Raw genomic sequence first — 21,922 nt, forward strand, 5'->3', positions numbered from 1 at the left:
ATAGTATTAGTATTTATTATGTATATAATGTATAAATATAATATAATATTATTATATTATTGACTACCAATATGAGGTTATATATTATTATTATAGGTATTACGAGACGGAAACGGGTCGCGTTAGTTTTGCAATCGACTTATATATATGATCATATACAATACAGTATACATATAGGTACAGTAGGTACACTCTATACATACAAATGTATAATAAAACCGCGCTGTCTCCTATTTAAGGCATATTTATATATAACTATAATACACAATATAAGTATACGTATATGTATTTTTTAATACTTATCGTCTGTACGTTCGACGATTTTGTTTCGACATTAGTCGAGTATATACATATGTATTGTGCAAAAAGTGAAAAAGCTTCTTTTTTGTTGTTGTTGCTTTTTAATGACCACACAGCGACTGTCGACTGCTGCATCAATTGCAACATCGACTGCAACTCCCTACGCAACGTTAATAATAATGTAATTAACATTATTATTTGCTGGTATTGCAGTGATTTATACATTCTACGATATTACACATTACACATAATACAATATATTATAGAGTAAATTTTTAAGCGTTATCTTAATTTACGTTTAGATTCGTTTAAATTCTGATTTTTGGAATATTACGAGTAAATGACGACGTAATTTTCATTTATATCTTCTTCGATTTATGTTCATTGTCATAGGCGTAGCGTAATGATTTTTTTTGGGGAGGCTATAGCCTTTTTTTTTGTGGTATCAACGACGCTGCCGCAACTGCATGCGAATTACTTTGTATAAGGGCTATAATGATTCAGGTACAGAACATATATTATATTCTACAAATATAACTATAGAAAAATATAAAGGAACAAAATATAAAAAGGACTAAAGAAGCACATTATTAAGTAAAATATAAATAAATAATATACCATACATCATATTATTATCAAATACATATCTTGTATTTGAATTAAATATTTAAAAAAAAAACATTTTAAATAGGAAATTATTACTAATTACTATATTATAAGGTTTAAACGTCTGCTTTTTTGCGCAAATATATTAAGAACCTCCTCAGATGTGATATTATTAGCTAAGTCCCTTTCAATATGAAGTAACGATAGATTTGAAAATCTATCGTTAGACATTGAATTTCGTAGCCATGTTTTAATTCGCCGCATTACCGAAAACGATCTTTCGCAAGAAGCAGAACTTACTGGAATTGTAAGTGCTACTTGCAAAAGCTTATACAAATTTGGAAAAATTTTTTTGTTGATTTCTGATACAATAGCATCTATGTCAAAATCATCTTTATTAATACAATTCTTCATAATTAGCATTTCAGCTTTAAGTTGGTCTTTATCAATACATAAAGCATTCTAAAAACAAAAACCTTATATTAACATTAATATAATAATATATTTTCATGTATTTTACTAACCTCGTAATGTTCAATAAAATGTAAACTTTCATCATATTTTAACTTCATAAAGTTATCAATACTATGTCCAATTTTCAAGCTTTCTGTTGAAAATCTGCTTCTCAATGAATCATTGTTCTGATGACGAACATCAAATACCTATATATATATACATGTTGTTGTATTCTAATATGTTGGCGTAAATTGGGTTTTGGTATAGTAGCTAATAAATAAAAAAATATAGTACCTTACACAATTTGAACTCAACCCCGATCACTTTCTACCAGTTTTTTTAAAAATTTTATCGTATAATATATCAGCGGCCCTTATTGGGAAGTGTATATATATTGGTTATTGATATATTCATAATATATATTTTTACATGACAAAGTATATAATATTTAATGTCTATACAATATGTGTTGTGCCCTGCAGATATTGTACTTATGAAAACTTATAATTATTTATTATATAAAACAATTGCAGATTATTAAATAGGAATTAAATACCTAATTTAGCAATGCTGGAAGCGTTTTCGTCTTCTCAAAGTTTCAGCTTATATAAGCTATACAAATCCATGCCTGCAGAAGGCAACAAAAAAATCTCGTTATTATTCCCACGAGTTTTGATCATTATATATTACCATATTATTGTGTTAAGAAAACAAATCGATTAAAAAAAAAAAAGAAAAAATCAAATACTTAACGATTTTATTCAGACTTATATTTATATTACTGCAGTTAGTACCTATATATATTACTGGACGTACACGATGTATGTACGACGAAACACGCAATGAAAATTATATAATATTTTCAACGGATTGTATGTTGTTGATAAACATAATGTACCATTACAGTGGATGATAATATTGTACATCTGCACGTGTGTGTACTGCGGTGGTATATTTACGTTAATATAATATATTATTATTTTATGTATTGGCACTGGCCGACTTGCGTGCATGCGTGTCACGCCTCTTGGCAAATAGGCTAAAGTCGCGCGCGCATTCCGCCGCGCTTACAAAACGCGTACCTTATAATGCATATACATATATATATATATATACAGTGCGTTTAATATCTATTATATTATGACGCCGTGTACGTGCGTGTGCGCACTTTCTACGGGTAGGTTGATCGTTTATTTTCCCATTATAATATTATATATTATAATACAATATTATCGTCGTTGTCATTGTTTTCGCACACCACGAAGTACCTGTACGTTTATGTATATATATATACCTACACACACACGTGATACGTCATATTATATTATAGTGTTCGGTCCGCCGCGCCGTCGCGAATCCCCCGCGGTTACTCTCGTGCGGTGGAAAATCGTTTTTTAATCCTCCGAAACCGAAATAGAAAAAAAAACAAAAATTAAAAAACGAAACTGCATAACAATAATACCTAGCACACTCGTTTTATAGTCGAACACGCATCGCGGTCGGTGCACAGAGTGTGTGTAAAAACACGCGTGGGAAACGTTTGTATATCGGTCCGCATTGATACAACAGGTTTTTCACGTTGAATACATACATAAATATATATTATATAGCATATAGATAGTATATTTTTACCGCAATATAATAACACTACGTACACTTTGAAGAATCTCATATAATACATTAAGGTACTAAACGGTATATCGTGAACCTATGAAATATTTAGAGGATTAATGCGATGCAAATATAGGTAGGTATATACGTTGTGAATCATATATGATAGTTACCTATATATATATAATACTATATGAAGGTGTTTTTGAAAGTTTGCACATATATAACGAGAGTGGTTCCCTTGATTACGTTCGTCTTGTTACCTACCTACATCCAATTTTTGAGATAGAAGAAAAGATTCCGTTGAATTTTTAACAAATGTTTGTTTTAATCAATGATGTATAGTCTTGTGCCAGATTTGCGGTTTAAGTTTAAATGCACATTTTATAGAGACTCCCTTTACCGCTTGTTTTCAGAACAATTGCTTTATAATAATTGAAATTTATACGTTAAAGTTTCCTTTAAACTAAAAAAATCTTGTTTTTACTTTTTGAGTTTACTACCTTTTCGTCGTGATTAAAGTTAACCTTTAATATCTCGTAATTCTGCAACCTCTATAAATGTTGGTTCATACTTGAATTATTTGTTTCGGCTCCCAAAAATTGAAAATTGTTTTGATTATAATATTAATATTATAGAGTTGGCGTTGGTTAAAAAAAATAAGATAGTCATTATGATTTGAAATCATTTTTTTGTTGCTTCGTGGAGATAGGAGACTCGATATAAATAAATATAGGTGTTGGCCGTCAGTGATTTATTTAAAAAAAAAAAAATAGATTTTGCAAGGTAATTTATAAGTCGCCGCTGTCGCTTGTTAAATTTGGTAGGCAAGAATACAAATTTGTACGCACCTATTATACTGACAGCATGACGAAAAAACTTCCTTAACCACACAACTTTGGGAAATTGACTTTTTTTGCAATTATTACCTGTATAAAATATTGAAACATAATATTTGTTGTTTTATATTTATCTTGTGTATCACGAACGCTAATTATTCTTATTTTATCCGCTACAGTGATTTTTAAACGCGAACGATATTAAATGTGATATTATTGCACGAAACATCACGCATGTACCTTGTACGTTTTACTGTCCGACTGTCTGCGTTCCCGGGGAAAGCTTCAAAACTGGTGAACCTATTTTGACAGAATTTTATCTACAGCCCACATATATTGTATTATAATATTATATAGCGGAAAAACGAAAAACTATAGATATAGATGAATTTTAATCCGCCGAAACGGAGTCGTCCCAGTCGGGTAATACAGCTGATATATATTATCATACAAAATCTGTTTCAATATTATGCACAGTCAGATTGAGTCAAAGTAAAGATACGTTTTGTGAGTTTTAAATATCAATATTGGTTTGTATAGTTTTAAATTCTAATGTTTCTATATAATTTGACCCCTCACAAAGTTCATCACGTGACGTTGTCGGTTATTATAAAATAAATTATGGAGCCACGGAGGAAGGATGATGTTATATTATAGGAAATTATGTCGTGTAAAAAATTTAACGGGATATAATATAGGTGTAGGTAAAAAATGCCTGTGCGGCGACATCTGTATATGATGTGTATCTCTGTCGAGACGATAATAATAATAATATGTACTTATTATCATTAATTTAATACCGCAGAGCACTCGTGTATAGTCGTGTCAATGATATGATAATATCTCATAATGTCCGATAAATATCCTATAGACAATAATACAATACACGTCCAATACAATAGTATAATAATAGTACCTATGAATATTGAATATTGAATAGCAACGCGATAGATAGTAATATATAGTACCAACAATAATTAACAACAACAATAATATTATATTGTACGCGTATATATAGATATATAACCTTATAGGTATGTTGTACATTTTTTACTATACCGTGTGCCATTCATCGACAAAAACGATGATATTTATGCCCATACGCAATCAGCGCGGTTGCGAGTCGCCTAGAACCAATTATTGTTGCTATTTTGGAGGCCATCATATATACGCGTGCGTACCACGACGTATAACTATATTAGTTCGATTAAAAAACGTTCCTTGCATTAATGTAGCTAGACACACACACATAGCTGTTATGGGTAGGACGCTGTTTGATTAATCGATGTCATGTCGCATAATATATATACGTATTGCACGGTGCAGTTTTGAATCGAATTAGAATGTTCACGTCGAACACATCACATAAAAATAAAACGTTATATGGGTATTTTGGAATGTAATCGCGAATATCGAACACGTCAGCTATATATATTTATATATAATATTTGTATTTTTAATATATATTTCTGTTGGTATTGCAGATTTGAAATTCAGAGATTCCATAATATTGCACTGCAACTATTACTACCTAATATTATATTATATGAGTGTAGAAATCGTCGGCGGGGTATATATATATATATATATGTATGTATGTACATCTAATTTAGATAATAATATGAACCTTATTATATTATTTAAGATATTTATTTATTTATTTATTTATTTTTGTTTACCGGTTCCTAGTTCCTATTTGTTGATTAAACGCCTTGTCCCGTAATAAACGTCTAAGCATCATTAGACATTAGTTTTTCGCGACCTTCGACGTTTTGTTCAGCCCATTCGACGACACTTTTTTGGCTTCCGAAGCAGACATTTTTGAAGGAGGCGATATATAGTTCATCATAATATTCTTCCTTCTCGATATCTTCTTTGATCACGGCGCGCATGATTTCATGAATGACAATATTCGCCAAAACAATTCTGCAGATTCGACAGCATTGTACATTTGTTCTGCTTTAAAAAACTCGTTCGGATCAGTCTGTGTTCGGATTATCGAGACCCCCTAACCCGCAGTACGTAGACGATATGAAGATCCGTAACATTTCGGGAGAATTCCGGATTCTTGCCGTCCTTATTATTCTCCGGACATTTTATGAATACTGAATACTCACATTCACTATACGCCTTAATTATATTGTTGAACTCGTGCGTGTTGCGCTAATTCGGTAAGGCGTCACGTTGTCTATACACATCCACCAGTGATTTTTAAAAATTTTTATCAATTTTTCTCATTTCTCTTTTGAACGACACGCGATTTATTTATTACCTGCAGTTATAAATATATATATTGTTTATTTACATTATTTTTCGATTTGTCAATTAGTTATATAATATAATAAATGGTAAGTATACATTGAAGTGTGCATCATGACCACACGCCACCGCTATCGCAACAATAATATAGTCTGCAATAGGTATAAATCTACAGATTCACACTGTTGCAGCGACCTCAAACCGTTCGATTAACAGACTGTTTTTTGCTGGGGCGCGTATATAGTCGCAGTTGAGGACCAACGGCAGACTTTGATTTTTCACTTCCGGTCGCTATATATATATATAATATATATAGTTTCGACGACCATATTGTATATTCCCGCGGAATCGGTGGTGTTTCGCCGTACTTACACATTTCCGGTAATCGCGTGATTCCGCGTTGATCGGCACAACCACAGCTCACATCTAACCGCTGACGATTTTTTCCGGTCATATGTAGGTACCTATGTCGCATACCGCAGACGCCGCACGGTGGCGTGATCGGGTGATCGGCTTTTCTGAAGCGCATTAATCATTATCAATTATTCAATATACAGTATATATAGTCATATTATAGATAATAATATTTTGTTCATTAAAATGTCGCAGTTTTTTTAATCTAGCACGCGATTCGATTTTTAGTAAAAAAAAAATGTATAAATAGTTCTAACTGTACCTAAATATATATAGGTATCATCATATCGACACATTCAAAAAACACTAAAATGATTGACATGGAAGATTAGTATGCACATATGTCATAATATATCTAAACCCATTTATAGCTTTTCTTACGTACTGCAGCTGACAATAAACGGCTATACATAATTTGTATTCGATGTAGCGATGTGACACTGCTGCGGTGACAATGATGCGCATACGAAATAAATCGCTGCACAGCATCGTATCGTTACACAATAGACGTCGTAACCTATTAATGTGTCAAATTGGTTCGCGGGGTGGGGGGGGGGATTGATAAAATATTTTGCTAGACTACGGTCGACAATATGACGTAAAGATTGCAAACTAGAAAGATAAAAAAAACTCGTTTTCTAGCAGATTTGCTAAAATGGTTACCGCAACGTCTTGCTAGCGCGCGCGTTCGTATACATATAATATATGTGTTTAATTGTTATTATATTATGTTATCAGATACTTACGTATAGTAATATTTTTATTGTGTACCTACTCCGCGAATGTGTATTTTAACGGGTTCAGTTCGGTTTTCGTCACGTTTAGACTACAGCTCTTATTATTAATGTATTTAATTCCGACGGCCGCGGCGCGCCTGTTTTTGAGTGAGTGTGTTCGAGATGACTGTTTCTGATGTCACAATTTTATCTGTTGAAAGTAAATCCATTTATATTTTTACCCATGACAATATGGACTATATATGCGGTTAAAGACGTTAGGCCGACTTCTACTGCAACATTACGTATATGTGTACAATTTATTTTGAATTATTATTTTACGCGTGCACATAATACCTATTACTGCACTTAATATTGTTTATGAAATAATATATTATCGATGATAAGAAGCAAAATAATAATATTTAATGGTTTATTGATTTCGCGACTTCACGCGTTAACTACACGCATGGAATTTATATCTATCTAGGACGATTGTCTATGCGCACTTATAACAACGATAACAACGTTATCGTTAGATTTAACAAAGTTATACGTTTGATAAATAAATTGAAACTATAGGAGCTACATAAATATATGTTTGTCAACTTGTTAGCACAATGCAATAATATGATATGGTAGTGTGACTTTGCTCGGACGAATCATTTGCGCAACCATGTACAATTTGTAACTATTTTTAGGAGGTCTTTGAAGTGTTGGTCGTTAAAATACACGTATATTTTTTACTACATAACCATTTGGTGGTAACTACAGTATACAGTATAAACCAGCATAAAATATGTATAGGCGTTCCCACGGTTGTGGTTTATAGGGTCATTTATAGCCGCACCTGGAATTTTATATTTTAGGTGAGCAGCAAAATATGGGCCTTAAAAGACCCCTTGAAGTTAAAGTTGTGATAGAACTTGAAAGTATTAACACGGCGTCTGCGATAAATCATTCCAAAACTCGGGATTTCGTTATTTAATTGTAAATGAAATTTTTAGTAGGTATTTTTTTTCTTTTTGAGGGTACTGCGTGTGATGGGATGGATGGTCAAAATATGATAGTCTCAATCAATACCCACACCTCACATATATACTTTAAACATTTCAATTGACCATTATTGGGTGTATAATAATCATGTGTTTTTCGCATTAATACTGACTCGTGCAGTCGTGCTAGTATATATGTTTAGTTTGCTTAGTCTATATAATATGCAATCTCGTGGATTTCAGGTGACCATTTACCGACGACCATCTTTTTGCTATTTCCCTCGCATGTTTTGATTTTCCCACACAGTTGGTACATTCACAATATTAATGTACAATTTATTATTACCTAATCATCTAATCACATTGCACTTAGAACCCATAATAGTTTTTTTTTTTTTTTTTTTTTTTTTTTTTTTTATCAAGGATTTGAATTTTAACCAGTACTTAAGGGCTAAAAAGTGAATTCGTATTGGTGGACTAAGCCTTCCTATATAATCCCATATAATTATAGTTACTTCTGCGTCCGTTCTACAGGTATACATATAGGGTGCCAATGTCCGACTTTGATAGTTAAATTCGATCGCTGCAGTGCATCAATAATAATTGCATATTATTTTGAGTACGTGTTTTCGTACTTTTGCAATAATTATTGTTTTTTCGGGCCATGAGTCAGTTTTGTATGTGTAAATTAAAATACAATTTGGAATACGACGACGAACGGACGAGAAACAATCGATATTTTCAAGGAAGAAATCGGAGTGTATCGACACGTATCGATTTAATTTTGAGTGTTCAAGAATTTACACGTTCAATATACAAGCGACACGTGCCGACCCGTATCGGGCGTAGACTTCGATACGAGTCGGTACGTATAACTATTCTCGGTTGATACGTATCGAATTCTTCTTGTTGAAAATTTTGTATACATTTACGCGCGATATGATAATTAATATTACGAATATTGTTGACGAATGACAATATTAGGCGTCTATACCTACGACGACCTACCTATTTTAATTAGATATTAATCGTTATCGTCTGTTACAGAGCTGCCACTGCGGCTCTGGTGGAGAAGCAGAGCAGCGAAATGTTGGAGCTGATCAACGAGAAGCGCAGCGAGTACATGATGGCCGAATCGCTTTATCTGGACGACTCGACGATACCGGACGAGACGGCCGAGGCGCTCAACGACAACGTGCAACCGTACCCGGGCAAGGCGCCGCTGCCTCCGTCGCCTCACGGCGTGGCCCAAGCCAAGTTCCAGCTGTACTCGGACCCGTTGGAGTTTGCGCACATCGACCAGATCGCCATATCGGTAGGATGAGACAGTACCTACCTATTATAAAATACACGTCATACGGTAGAATATCGATGATCCGACACATATCAGACCATCGCGCTATTATAATGCCGGGTCAACGAAAACGCCAGCTCAGGGGGGGGGGGGTTCACGTCAAAACGCATTTTTTACTTATTGAATTTTACATTTTTACACGTATTAAAAAATTAATAGTCTTATTATAACGTATTATGACATATATAAATAATACACACATCTGAATAATTAATGTTTTCATGATTGGAAAGGTTTTCAAAAATTATTAATTTTTATTTGAAATGATGGCTTTAATACTTTTTCTCGCAGTCGTTTAAACACCAAAATATCTACTCCGTTATCTTCTGCCCGTGTAATGGACGTTGTGTAAAGAAATCTATTATTGCAGCAGAGTGACTCATATGGTTTGAACAGCTACTTCTCCTTCTTTATCATCATAATTCCCATCATTATCCTTTTCTTCGGTCATCACTTCCTTGATTACTGGACGTATCGGATTATCGAATGGCCGGATTACCGAGATTCTACTGCTATTACTAACCGAATAATATTAAATACTATATTAGGTGTAATATGTTCGTCAGAGCTATACAGCTGACTGTTAGGCAAGTCGCAAGTGATTATGTTTTATAGTTATATATAACGAGCAAATTTAGTTAAGCTATAGGTAAACTAAAACGTTGCGAATCTCAGACAAGTCCATCATAATAATTATAGACTTATGATGGTTATAGGTGTTTTATCGATCGCAGCGCTTAATTCACGTTTTCTGGGTCTGATTATCATCATCAACTTTTTATGGTGTTTCGATTTCGAACAAAATTGTAGTACGTATATTAAGCAACCGTCCGCAAGGTGTATAGCGGTATAGGTTATAATTATAATAGTATAAAAGTTATGTAGTGCAGATAAAACCTAAATGATTTTTAGAGAAAAATAAAAAAAAATGGCAATAACCGATGTTGAAATGTATATGTCTTGTGGCTGGTATTTTGTTGTTGATGTTTTTGACGTGTAAAATATGTCTATGGCTAGAGTTATTCTATACATTTGTATGACACCGAAAGCGTTACCATTTCGTCATCGTGTTGTGGCTGGGAGGGTAAAATATTACTAGACTTTTCTGACCGATTTCACGTTATATTTGCCACGACTGCTAAACAGTAACGAAAATGAAATTAATGTTATAATAAGTTAATTCAAGTTTATAGGTTGCCCCTAACAATCGATGGTTATAAGTTATAACTTATAAAGTTATAACTTATAAATAATAATAGAATTATGTTACCATAGTAACCTCATTATGCTTTTTAGATTCTAAGCGTAACGATAATGATTCATGGTTTTTAATTATTTATTAATAATTTATTACCTCCTATGTCGATTTAAATTAGTATCCACAAAACATATACCGATACATTTGCACGGAGTGTGGGTACTCTATTTATTTTGTATTAGATACTACCTCTTAATATGATATTATTATAAATCCTACAGTACCTAATTGAAAAATGTATGACAACAAAGTAGGTACCTGCAAAGTTATTATACCTATATATTTAACAGACGATGGCTTATCCAAATCGAATATTTTATAGTGTTTTTTTTTAACTCGTTTGAAAAAAAAAGCTTACTCGGTACGATGACTGAAGTAGATATAACCGGTAATAGGCATTATTTAACACGGCAAGAAGTGACTAAACACTGCTTATAGACTTTGATGATCCTTTTCAAACCATAGTTTCCGTTAATAAAACCGTTTTCATTTTCGATTCGTTCTGGTATAATAGTTACAATGACAAGAAAATACACAATAACGTTTAGCGCTACATTGCTAAGTTTCTTGTGAAATAACGAATATATTTGACAGCAGATTTTATGTGTTTATAAAATACATTTAATCCACTATAGATGTTACGATTTATGATCAACGTTTTATTATTATAGTATAAGTTATATTTTAACGATTACCTGCTGTCATAATCTAACTGTTAATCCCTCGTCCATATAATATTTTTATACAATAAAATCATTATTTATTGCATTTTAATAAATAAAAATAGTAATGTACTGTACCTGCAGCTTAAAAACAATATTCATATATAAAATAGAACAAAATGCATTTTAATAAACAATTTAATATTAAAATGTACTAGACATAAATAAATATTATAATTTTTCAATTTAATAAGTGAATAATATTATATTGTATCTGATGATTTTCATAGGTAGCGCAAGAAGACCAAAAAACCTTTACAGATTTAGTAAGGATGTTGGTGGGAAAATGCGGTTCGGACATAGAAAAAGCCAGGTATTATTATTATGTATATATTGACGAAATATAGAAAAAAAACTAATTTATTCGTAAGCATTTAGTTTTAGTGCTTATTAGTTATATTATATAATTTATTTAAATAGTTGATGGATACCTAATTTAAGATTTTGATAATGTATTATAACTGCATTCGATATATTTCATTAATTATATCATTCTGATTATGATACTTAATTCTGTATTTATATTTCAACCCAGTGTTCGCTATTCAAATTTAACATCAAATATTTTATAATTTTGTGTCATAATTGTATAATTGTTGTTTTACAGGACGATTTTCCGATGGATTACTGTCAAAAACTTGAATACAATGAATTTCGATGACAATCTGAGGGGTGACACACCAATGGGCCTGCTCAGAGGTATTAAACACGGAACGGAAAGTTACCACGTACTATTCAAACGATTATGCAGGTACGTTTACAAAATGAGCATCACATTCTGGTCTTTTCGCTTTACACGTCGTATGTTAGGTTTAAAAACACTATTATTGAATGTTTGATTTATCGTCATATAATACCGTCCAAAAATATTTTGAGATTCTATATAATATTTTAGCGTCATTTAGTATTTAACGTTTATTTATCGCCATCATTTTACTTTAAACTCATATACAATTTACGTGACGTATCCAGGACTGGATCAGTCAGTGAAACTCGGTGAGTCGCGACAATTTTGACTCGTTTAAGTCATGAGACTGCTGACTGAAAATATGTGAAGAACTTTAAGTTGAAATTATGGGGTTTAAGTGTTGGACTTGCAAAGACCATCATAGTGTACGAATGGTTGTATATATTAAGTGTTGTTGATATTAATTTTAAGTGCAGGACTGATAAAACATCACAAAAAAACTTGGTGGGCTAAATGTGTCCATAATCTAGCCCTGGGCGTATATCTATCTACATAATATAATACTCTATTTTAATACCTTTATATACATGAATAACAATCAGGCATCAGCTCTCGTTGATGTGATACTGTGAAACCTTAAAAATTGATAACAAATTTATTAATACGCAGCTATGCCGGTTTACACTGCGTCGTCATCAAGGGTTACTCGAAGTCAGCCGGCTACCAACCAGGTGTTCATTTCGAAGATAGTCGATTCCGAAACTCGTGGAACGCTGTCTACGTAGCCGGCGCATGGCGGTTCGTGCAATGCAATTGGGGCGCACGGCATCTAGTCAACGCCAAAGAAGTGCCCAAAGTGGGAGCCAAAGGGAAATCCGACAGTCTAAGGTTGGTTACGAATTATATTTTGACTGGCTATTTTAAGATTTATCACGTTTAAAACGAACAAATAAAATCTCATAACAATAAATTATAAACGTCTCAAGTCTTGAACCGTGAAATAATTTCCAAGTCAGTAGACAGTGTCTGCTTTCAATCCTGAAAATTTAATATAGGTAACAATTATTACGAAAAATATTTTCACTTTAACCTTTGCGTTATAATACCTAAATGTATTTTAAAAACACCTAAATAATTGAGAAGTTGCAAACTTACCAAATTACTTTTTATATTCTTCATTTCCGATATTATTATACTTGAATTAAAGCGTGAACTGTTTTATTTAAACGATAATTATAATTATTACATATTTAAACTTCACAATGTGTTTTTCGTGATCCTGTTTAAAAACAAATTAAAAAATATCTATTAAAGAACAAATTTATTTTTGTTTGATTTTTTTATATAATACAATGTATTAATGATTAATATTAATACCAATACGATACGCTTGCCAGGTATGAATACGACGACCATTACTTCTTAACGGACCCACGCGAGTTTATCTACGAATTTTTTCCACTGCAACCCGAATGGCAATTACTCAAAAACCCTATCACTCAACGAGATTTTGAGGATTTACCGTTCGTCAGGTCTCTGTTCTTCAGATACGGCCTCTATTTCCCAGACTCCAACACAAAAGCTGTCATGTTTACGGATGCCACAGGTAATATATTTTTTATATATATATATATGAATTAATAAATGTTGTGATAGGTAGCTCATATATTTTATATATTATTTATACATGTACCTTTACAAATTTGGGAATATGATAATTAACGACTAATGTACAAGGTACCTATACAATGTAAGTAGGTATACATGTATAAATAAGTACTACCTACCTATAATATATATTCTACAATAAACTAACAAATTACAAGACTAAAGAGCAAGTAACTTTACTTTTAACTTGCTCAAGTCCAGTTGGCTGAAAAAATAAATTTTATGATTGAATGCAAAATCACGAAAAAAAAATGTATCTATTATTTGTATTAATATTGATTATACATATTTAAAGACAATTTTTGTTTTTAAATTTAAGTGTTGAACCAAATGTCCTGAATAAGTTTTATGTGATGAAATATTATAGTTAAAACATCTAGAGATTTATAGTATTATATAGCAAAATTCATAGTCATGAAAAAAAATTCCCAACATAACGTTGATGAGTGATGACTATAATAGTTATCTTAAGCTAAATCATGGTAGTTTAGTGTAATGACAGTGTGCAGTCTATATATAATAAAATATTTATAATACGACCTATACCCGAAATATTATCAATTATGCAAATCGATGTCGTCTCGCAACACGCTACACTATAAATTCTGTCGAATGCTACGCAATTACAATAGGTAAGACTTTCGTCAATCCAGTGATTTCTACAGTAAAAAGCGTGGCAAATCGGCAAAAGAATATTTTTTTTTAAATAAAAGTGGATTTCTATAACAACAGCGTATTATAATAAATATATACCTACGATGTAGATTTTTGCGTGACATTGATTTGCAATTTCTATCATAGATTTATGTACCGGAAAGGCGGAAACATTAATTATTTGTACACCAACTCTATAAGCTCTTATATACGTATAATATAATATATTTGGTTCTCCTCAAATATTTTTGTTGTATTTTCAATACAACCCACGCGTGCGGACGATTTAAAATTAATTCGTTTTTTCGATTATACGTTTGGCGGGCCATAAATTAAAATACAAAATACGCATATTTTTAAAGTGTTATATATACTATGATGAAAGAGATAAAAAAATCTATTGGGATGATAAATATATTGATTTATATGAAACGTCGATTACATATACGAGTATGTATATTGTAATTTTATATTAATAACAATAATAATGTCATTATTGGTTTCGTCGAGCACTTGCCGTGGTCAATTAGTGCGGCTAGTGCGTCGAGGGACGAGATATAATCATTTGGCGAGTCAAGTTCTAATAACTAAGTAAAATAATATATAATGATAATATTCTATCCGGTGCAGCGGTTTTGTAATGACCGCACGGACTTCTTCCGGCGTTTGCGATATTGCGATGCCCTTAATAATTATAATCGCGTTACATTTGCCAACGTGCAAAACCGGGAGGGCGTGAAAATATTATTCAAAACTTTCGCTGGCGGTGCACCTTACATATATTACTCATAAATTTACAATTCCAGGAGCCGCTACTGTGAGAATAGCCATACCGACCAACATGCAATCCAACCTGATATTCCACTACAATTTGAAATTCTACGAGAGCGAAGGGGACACGTATGATGGAGTGAGCTTGAAGCGTTTTGTCATGCAGGTAAAACATATAAAATGTTATTATATATTATACATATTATTATGTAAATATATAGTATTAACTCATTACTGCAGTGTGGCTATATTCAATGGCCATATTGGGTGCTCCGTTATCTCGTACTTCTCGCAGGGATATATATATAAATATATTACAAAAAAATTGTAATATATTCTTATTCTTTTCAAACTCGTGAACGGCTATGTTGTATATAATAAATATATTATATATATACCGGGTGATTCTTTTATCATTGAACACTCATTATTTCAAAAAGTATCAATGTTTTTTAAAATATTTTTTTACAGAGTTTCATGTTGTTAAAAAAACAACGTTTTTATGTTTTATTTTTTGTCCTTATAATTTTTTAAGTTTTTTACTTTTTTGAATGACAGCCTAGAGTTTTAATTTCATATTCCAAAGCAGAATATTTTTCTAAGTATTTTGATACGTAAAAATCGAATTTTGAACGAGTAGTTTATGAGTATTTTAAGTTTAGACAAGCGGAGTAGTGGACAAACATTTTGCAGGGTAACCCCGTACCACTCCACTCCGCCAATCTAAACTTTAAATACTTATAACTCATAAACTACTCGTCCAAAATTCGATTTTTACGTATCAAAATAATTAGAAAAATATTCTGCTTTGGAATATGATATTAAAACTCTATGTTGTCATTCAAAAAAGTAAAAAACTTAAAAAATGATAAGGATAAAAAATATTTAAAAATATAATTTTTTAATAAAAACGTTGGTTTTTTAACAACTTGAAACTGTGTAAAAAAAATATTTTGAAAAAAGTAAATACTTTTTTAAATAATGAGTGTTCAATGATAAAAGAATCACCCTGTATATGAGTTTGAAAAGAATAAGAATAAATTACAATTTTTTATAAATTAAATATATCTATTAAATGTATAATGAAATCGAAAAAAATGTTTCTTTATTATAGTTGTTTATGTTGTATACGTATATAGGTATTAGGCGATTTAGCCATTTAGGTCATAAACTCACTACTCACAATGTAACGATCTCGAATTTCGTTGTATAATACGTCTATTATTTGATTATATGCGAATTGTATTCCTCTCGTTCCCTTAAATATGATCTAGGTATTTAATGGAACTAGTTGAATTTATATTGTATATTTGTTTAACATAATATCATTATATCGTATGATCATTATATTGCGTGTTTAACGTTGTTCATTATATATAATATTATAATATACGTTTGTATATGGTTCAAGTCTGTCCTGGGCAATATCGTGTCATTCCGCGTACACGCGCCCAATAGTGGTGCGTTCTTGTTGGACATATTCGCCAATTCGGTGACGCCCAAGGAGTATCTGACCGGAGAACCGATGAAGTTTAAGAGCGTATGCAAGTTCAAAATCATTTGTGAAGAATTGCAAACCGTCATGGTACCGTTGCCGGATTGCGCTAGCGGCGAGTGGGGACCTACAAAAGCCACTCGACTCTTTGGCCTCATACCCATATCACATCAGGTATGCAAAGCACGTGCAGCAGTACACTTTAACGATTGTTTGGGATCAGTACAGAGTATACCATATATTTATTAGATTTGTGTATGCTTATATAGTTATATAGCATACGCTATATGGCTTGATATATATATATATATATCTACCTATATTTTAAATTTTACGAATGACAGTACTTATATTTTTTTATGAATTTCCTTGACCAGTATAGCATAACACTTTTCGTGTAATGTTAGATATTGAATATTGAGACATTAAAATATTGAACAAATGTTCATTAATAACCATTATATTATTATTATGCGTTTTTTACGAGCGAAGTAAAATGATGCCCAGGTAGTGTACGCCTCAAAAGTTTTAATCCAATATTCCTGCTATACACAGCTAATCTATATTTTTTATTAATAAAATGCTATTTATTCAATATTTAACACGAATTCAGAAGGGTATATTCTGTTTTCGATTAGGAAATTCAAAACCGAAGTCTGTATATATAGATATTTTGTATAGTATAAATAGGATGTTATTAAAAAATTTAAAACGCCTAGAAATTCACCAATAAATTGTGATTAAAACTCAATTTTATATTAGCCCACTTGTATCGTTTTAGAATAGAACTTTTACTTATAAAAATACGTTTATTTGTATTGTATAATCTCGTCGTCTCTGCGCAGGATCCACTTGTGTTCGCCGGCCGGGAGCTGGAAATCCAGTTCCGAATGTCGAAGCCGCTGACAGATTTCATGGCCACGCTGCACAAGAACGGCGTGGAGGAGAAACGGCTGTCCAAGTATATATCGCACACGATCGTGGACGATTTCATCACTTTTCTGATCGGGTTTCCGGAAGAGGGACAGTACGGCCTGGACGTGTACACGCGCGAGATATCGTCGCACAAGTCGGACGAGAACGGCCACCACAACCACCACCAGCACCAGCACCGGGTCGCCAACGGCAACGGCATCCACGGCGAAAAACACCTGCTCACCCACTGTTGCAAATACTTGATAAACAGTTCAAAACGAAATTAATATTAAATATTTTATTGATATAATAACACACTTTATAATGATATCATATATCGTCGTTTCTATATACATAAGCAAATAATAATATACCGCGAATAATTTATTTCAGTAGGTATATAATTATTTGTCGTATATACACATCAATATATATTGTTCAATATACATATATTACTGTATATATATAGTACATAATTTATATATATATATACGTATATTATTATATAGGGTACGAAAAATATTTCACGAATTTTAAAATAAAAATATTGTTTGTTGTACCTAAATCGATGTCTATATATTATATTATATTTATATTCTATACTTACGCCGTATATATTATATTTTTAACGCTAGACAAAATAAAAAATCACGTAACATAATAATATATACGATTCTAGCCAACTATATAATGTATTAATGTTAAATACTGAAAATATATAAATATACATATAGAGATACTTATAACGATTATTTTGTATTGTAATAATATAGTAAGTTTGAAAAAACCAACACTACCATACAATGCTTTATTTTTCTATATCAGGTGATCCATTTAGGTCCACACTCATTATTTCAATAAGTTTCAAATTTCTTGAATAACATCAACATACATTTGTATTTATTTAAAATTGTATTCATATTCCGAAGCAGAATATTATTCGGACAATTTCAATCCATCAATAATATTATTTAATATTATGAACATTGCATTGTTTGGTAAACGATCTAAACATAACCTAATAGGTATAGTATATTATAACCTTTATACACTATTGAAACTCGCAGAAATAATACTATTACATTTTAAGTGTAATACGCGTAATTACTGGTTTATTGACAAAACATTAAGATTCGATTAACAGCTTAATTTATTTTGACACTGTGCATACAATCTATATAGGTATTGTATAATATAGCGAATAATAAATTATGAACGATAATAACAACAACAAGTCGATCATAAAAATAATCAGCATAAAACTGCCTTACCACGTCTCGGTCCGTTCAGTTCATTTTTCTGTTCCAAAATGCGACTATGAGGAGGTGATTGCTGACTCTCGAACACATCATATTATTTTTATTTGAAAAGTGACAAAATATGTTCTTGTTGTCGATTATTATTATTATTTTCACGTCGTACAAGACGTCTATTGTCGCCGTACAGTTAATTTGTAGTGCATAGAGTTTGCCTTTACATATACCGCGGTTACCCACGCTGCAATATCTAGGTATATTCAATCGCCTGCAATATCGTATTTTTGGTTTGCAAGGAGTCAACACGAGGGTCCTGTCATCGAAACAATAAGTAAACACTTTCAAATAATATTTAACGCTTAAATATAATATTAATATTATTATTATGCATAGACTAGCTTATAAGGGATGCCTTCCGTCACAAAACGGACAGACTCCACTGAGATGTGTTATGAACTTATGTTTAGGAACCTAAAACGAATAACCGTTGAATGTTGATGTACTTGGTTATACATATAGAATTACAGATATTATTTTTTTTTAAATATATGTTTTTATTAGCATTTTCTTATATATACAACTGGTATAATTTTTAAAATATTTGACCATTTTTTTTTTTAGCTATTTAGAAACATCTGATATCTCCTATTTTTTTTATACATGTAAGAAAATAAATCACTTGATGAAAGAAGTTGAAATTTCATATATGAGGTTTCTCATAAGTTGTTTAGTTGTTATTTTAGCTTGCTTGCTCAAAACTGTAAAAGGTACCTACAAATTACAATAGGTAAATTTTTTTCATAAATAGGTATTTGAAGATCCGAATACATCGTTATTTTAATAGTTTTAGCCTTTAGATATCTACCTGTTTTTAGTATTTTCGTGTCGACATTTTATGTTTAATTTCAAAAATTTTTGAATTCTAATTATTTTTTTATCATTAAATTCCTTTTATACGTCCTGGCGTTCCGTTGTAGTATTCTGCAAATCGACTATTCTAAACCCATCTGCAGTCACATTATTCGTTCGCGGTGGTCCCATCATACTATAAATAAGTGATCATATGAACAAATACTAAGTACAAATGTGTTACTGTACTCGAATCATTAGTACTTTGTTAAATTCTCAATTAAACTTTGTTTGGGACTTTACCCCACACCAGAGTACAATATCTCGATATTGTTGCATTCGTTGTTCGTAGGTGCTGCCCACGAGCAGCATATAATACTGTTGTTTGACGTGTTGGAATTTGAAAACATTGCTTATTATTACGACAATGTGATGTAAATTGACAGTAAAATTAAAATTATACTGAATTGCGAGAGTTATTCATCTGTGACGAATGAATTCGTTTGTTTTTTAGCCGAACAATCGCCGCCACTATATGACGTCAACATCCTCATTCAAACAGGTCACCGGAGTCTGGGGACATGGATGTACCGGAAACGCGAACCGCGATTCTCGAATCGTCAAGCAACTCGAGTTCTACTTCAGCGACACCAATTTGCCGTACGACAAGTTCCTGGAGGCTTGGATCGGGCTTGACGACGGCTGGGTGCCGATCAGCGTGCTCTTGACATTAAAAATGCTGAAGTCCATCACCAGGGACCCGGCAGCGATCGCTTCCGCCGTCAGGCACGCTGCCGTCGACAGCATCGTGGAAGTAGACGACACGGACGTAAAGATCAGACGCAAACCGGAAATCGTCGCGCCCGAGCCCGATAGTGGTCTGTTCAAGGAGATCGTACAACGGTCGATCTATTGCAGCGGTTTCCCGAGGACGGTCACAGTCGACGAACTTTTGGCGTTCGCCGAGACTTTCGGCGACAACGTCATCACGAAAACCACAATTATGCGGTTAAAGTCCAAAGAGTTTATTTGTTCGTTGTACTTTACGTTCAGCTCCAAAGACGAGGCGGATAAGTTTTTGGCGAAAAAGTCTGTAAAGTTCAACGGTGTTGAAATAGAGCGTATGTGTGATTTGTTAGGAAATTTCAAAACTCAGTTTTACAGTCCATTTAATTACTAGTAAAATGTCTTATGTCCCGGTGTACACACCGAACACATAGGTACCTATTATACCCATTAGAAAGGTTTATATTTAGTCTGTTTAGATGCTTTAATTTTATTTATTTTTTAATTAATTTGCTTTGTCTACTAGAGAAACGGACGCAGACAGTCTGTTATTTTACTTTTATTATTTTTCATCTGCATATTATGTAATATTACCTACCAATTAGTTATAAATATCCGATGATTATACAATTGTTTATAATATCTATTGCTATAAGTGTAATGTTTTATATTATATTTTTTATCCTTCATTAAATCATTCAGTTTTAAGGACAATAATTGTGTAATGAAATCGTCACTCTTATCGTTTTTCGATAATAATTATGTATTTAAAAATTAGTTATCACAATATTACAGAAGTTCAATAATTTTTATTTTAAGTATCAAGCTATCAAAAATAATAGAAAGTTTGGTGTAGATTTCAATACCCCCATCAATCATTTTTTGTTTATATTTGACAGTTTTGTCTATGTAACACTCAATTTATCTCTGATAATATCTAGTCAAACCAATGGACTTGAATAGTTTGCATTACAGTAGCATTTCTTATTGTATGAGTCTCCGAAAATGGTTCAAATATAAGGTAATACAGTAATAGTGTTGGTAAAGAGTAAACCATTTAACCATCCGATTCAGTTTTATAAAAACAAACAATTTTTATTATAATACCGTGATCCCAAATGGAACATATATACAACGCAGATAAGTCAATAACTACAATACAGAATATCACTAATATATATATATAGAAGCAAATACTAAATCATGACAAATTATATATTTTAATTATTGATATTTAATGGTAATCAGAAACATAAATATATATATAATTTAAAACAATATATTTATATTTGTTTCATAGTATCAAAGTT

The 21,922-nt window shown here is 31.9% G+C and overlaps 2 protein-coding genes across 2 annotated transcripts in view; both read left to right on the forward strand.

Moving 5' to 3' along the window:
* Positions 1-18,467, forward strand: part of Hil (peptidase hillarin) — a 41,272-nt gene extending 22,805 nt beyond the window's left edge. Inside the window, exons 5-12 of the mRNA XM_015520354.2 lie at positions 9,244-9,511; positions 11,761-11,843; positions 12,138-12,281; positions 12,888-13,106; positions 13,616-13,824; positions 15,347-15,477; positions 16,723-16,980; positions 17,652-18,467. Coding sequence (XP_015375840.1) covers positions 9,244-9,511; positions 11,761-11,843; positions 12,138-12,281; positions 12,888-13,106; positions 13,616-13,824; positions 15,347-15,477; positions 16,723-16,980; positions 17,652-18,008 — 1,669 coding nt within the window. The 3' untranslated portion in view covers positions 18,009-18,467. The remainder of the gene's footprint in view (positions 1-9,243; positions 9,512-11,760; positions 11,844-12,137; positions 12,282-12,887; positions 13,107-13,615; positions 13,825-15,346; positions 15,478-16,722; positions 16,981-17,651) is intronic.
* Positions 18,468-18,940: 473 nt separating this feature from the next.
* On the forward strand, positions 18,941-21,329 carry LOC107170280 (la protein homolog). Its single transcript, XM_015520353.2, has 2 exons — positions 18,941-19,308; positions 20,341-21,329. The coding sequence occupies exon 2, from the start codon at positions 20,362-20,364 to the stop codon at positions 21,004-21,006; it is 645 nt and encodes a 214-aa protein (XP_015375839.2). The 5' UTR covers positions 18,941-19,308; positions 20,341-20,361; the 3' UTR covers positions 21,007-21,329.
* The last annotated feature ends 593 nt before the right edge of the window (positions 21,330-21,922 follow it).

This window comes from Diuraphis noxia, unplaced genomic scaffold (genome assembly GCF_037042655.1).
Source record: "Diuraphis noxia isolate RWA-SAM2 unplaced genomic scaffold, SU_Dnox_SAM2 contig0003, whole genome shotgun sequence".
NCBI classification, from domain to species: Eukaryota; Metazoa; Arthropoda; class Insecta; order Hemiptera; family Aphididae; genus Diuraphis; species Diuraphis noxia.

Bases quoted from the DNA above. Each gene is read 5' to 3' on its own strand.
- LOC107170280 (XM_015520353.2), top strand. From the start codon at position 20,362: ATGACGTCAACATCCTCATTCAAACAGGTCACCGGAGTCTGGGGACAT.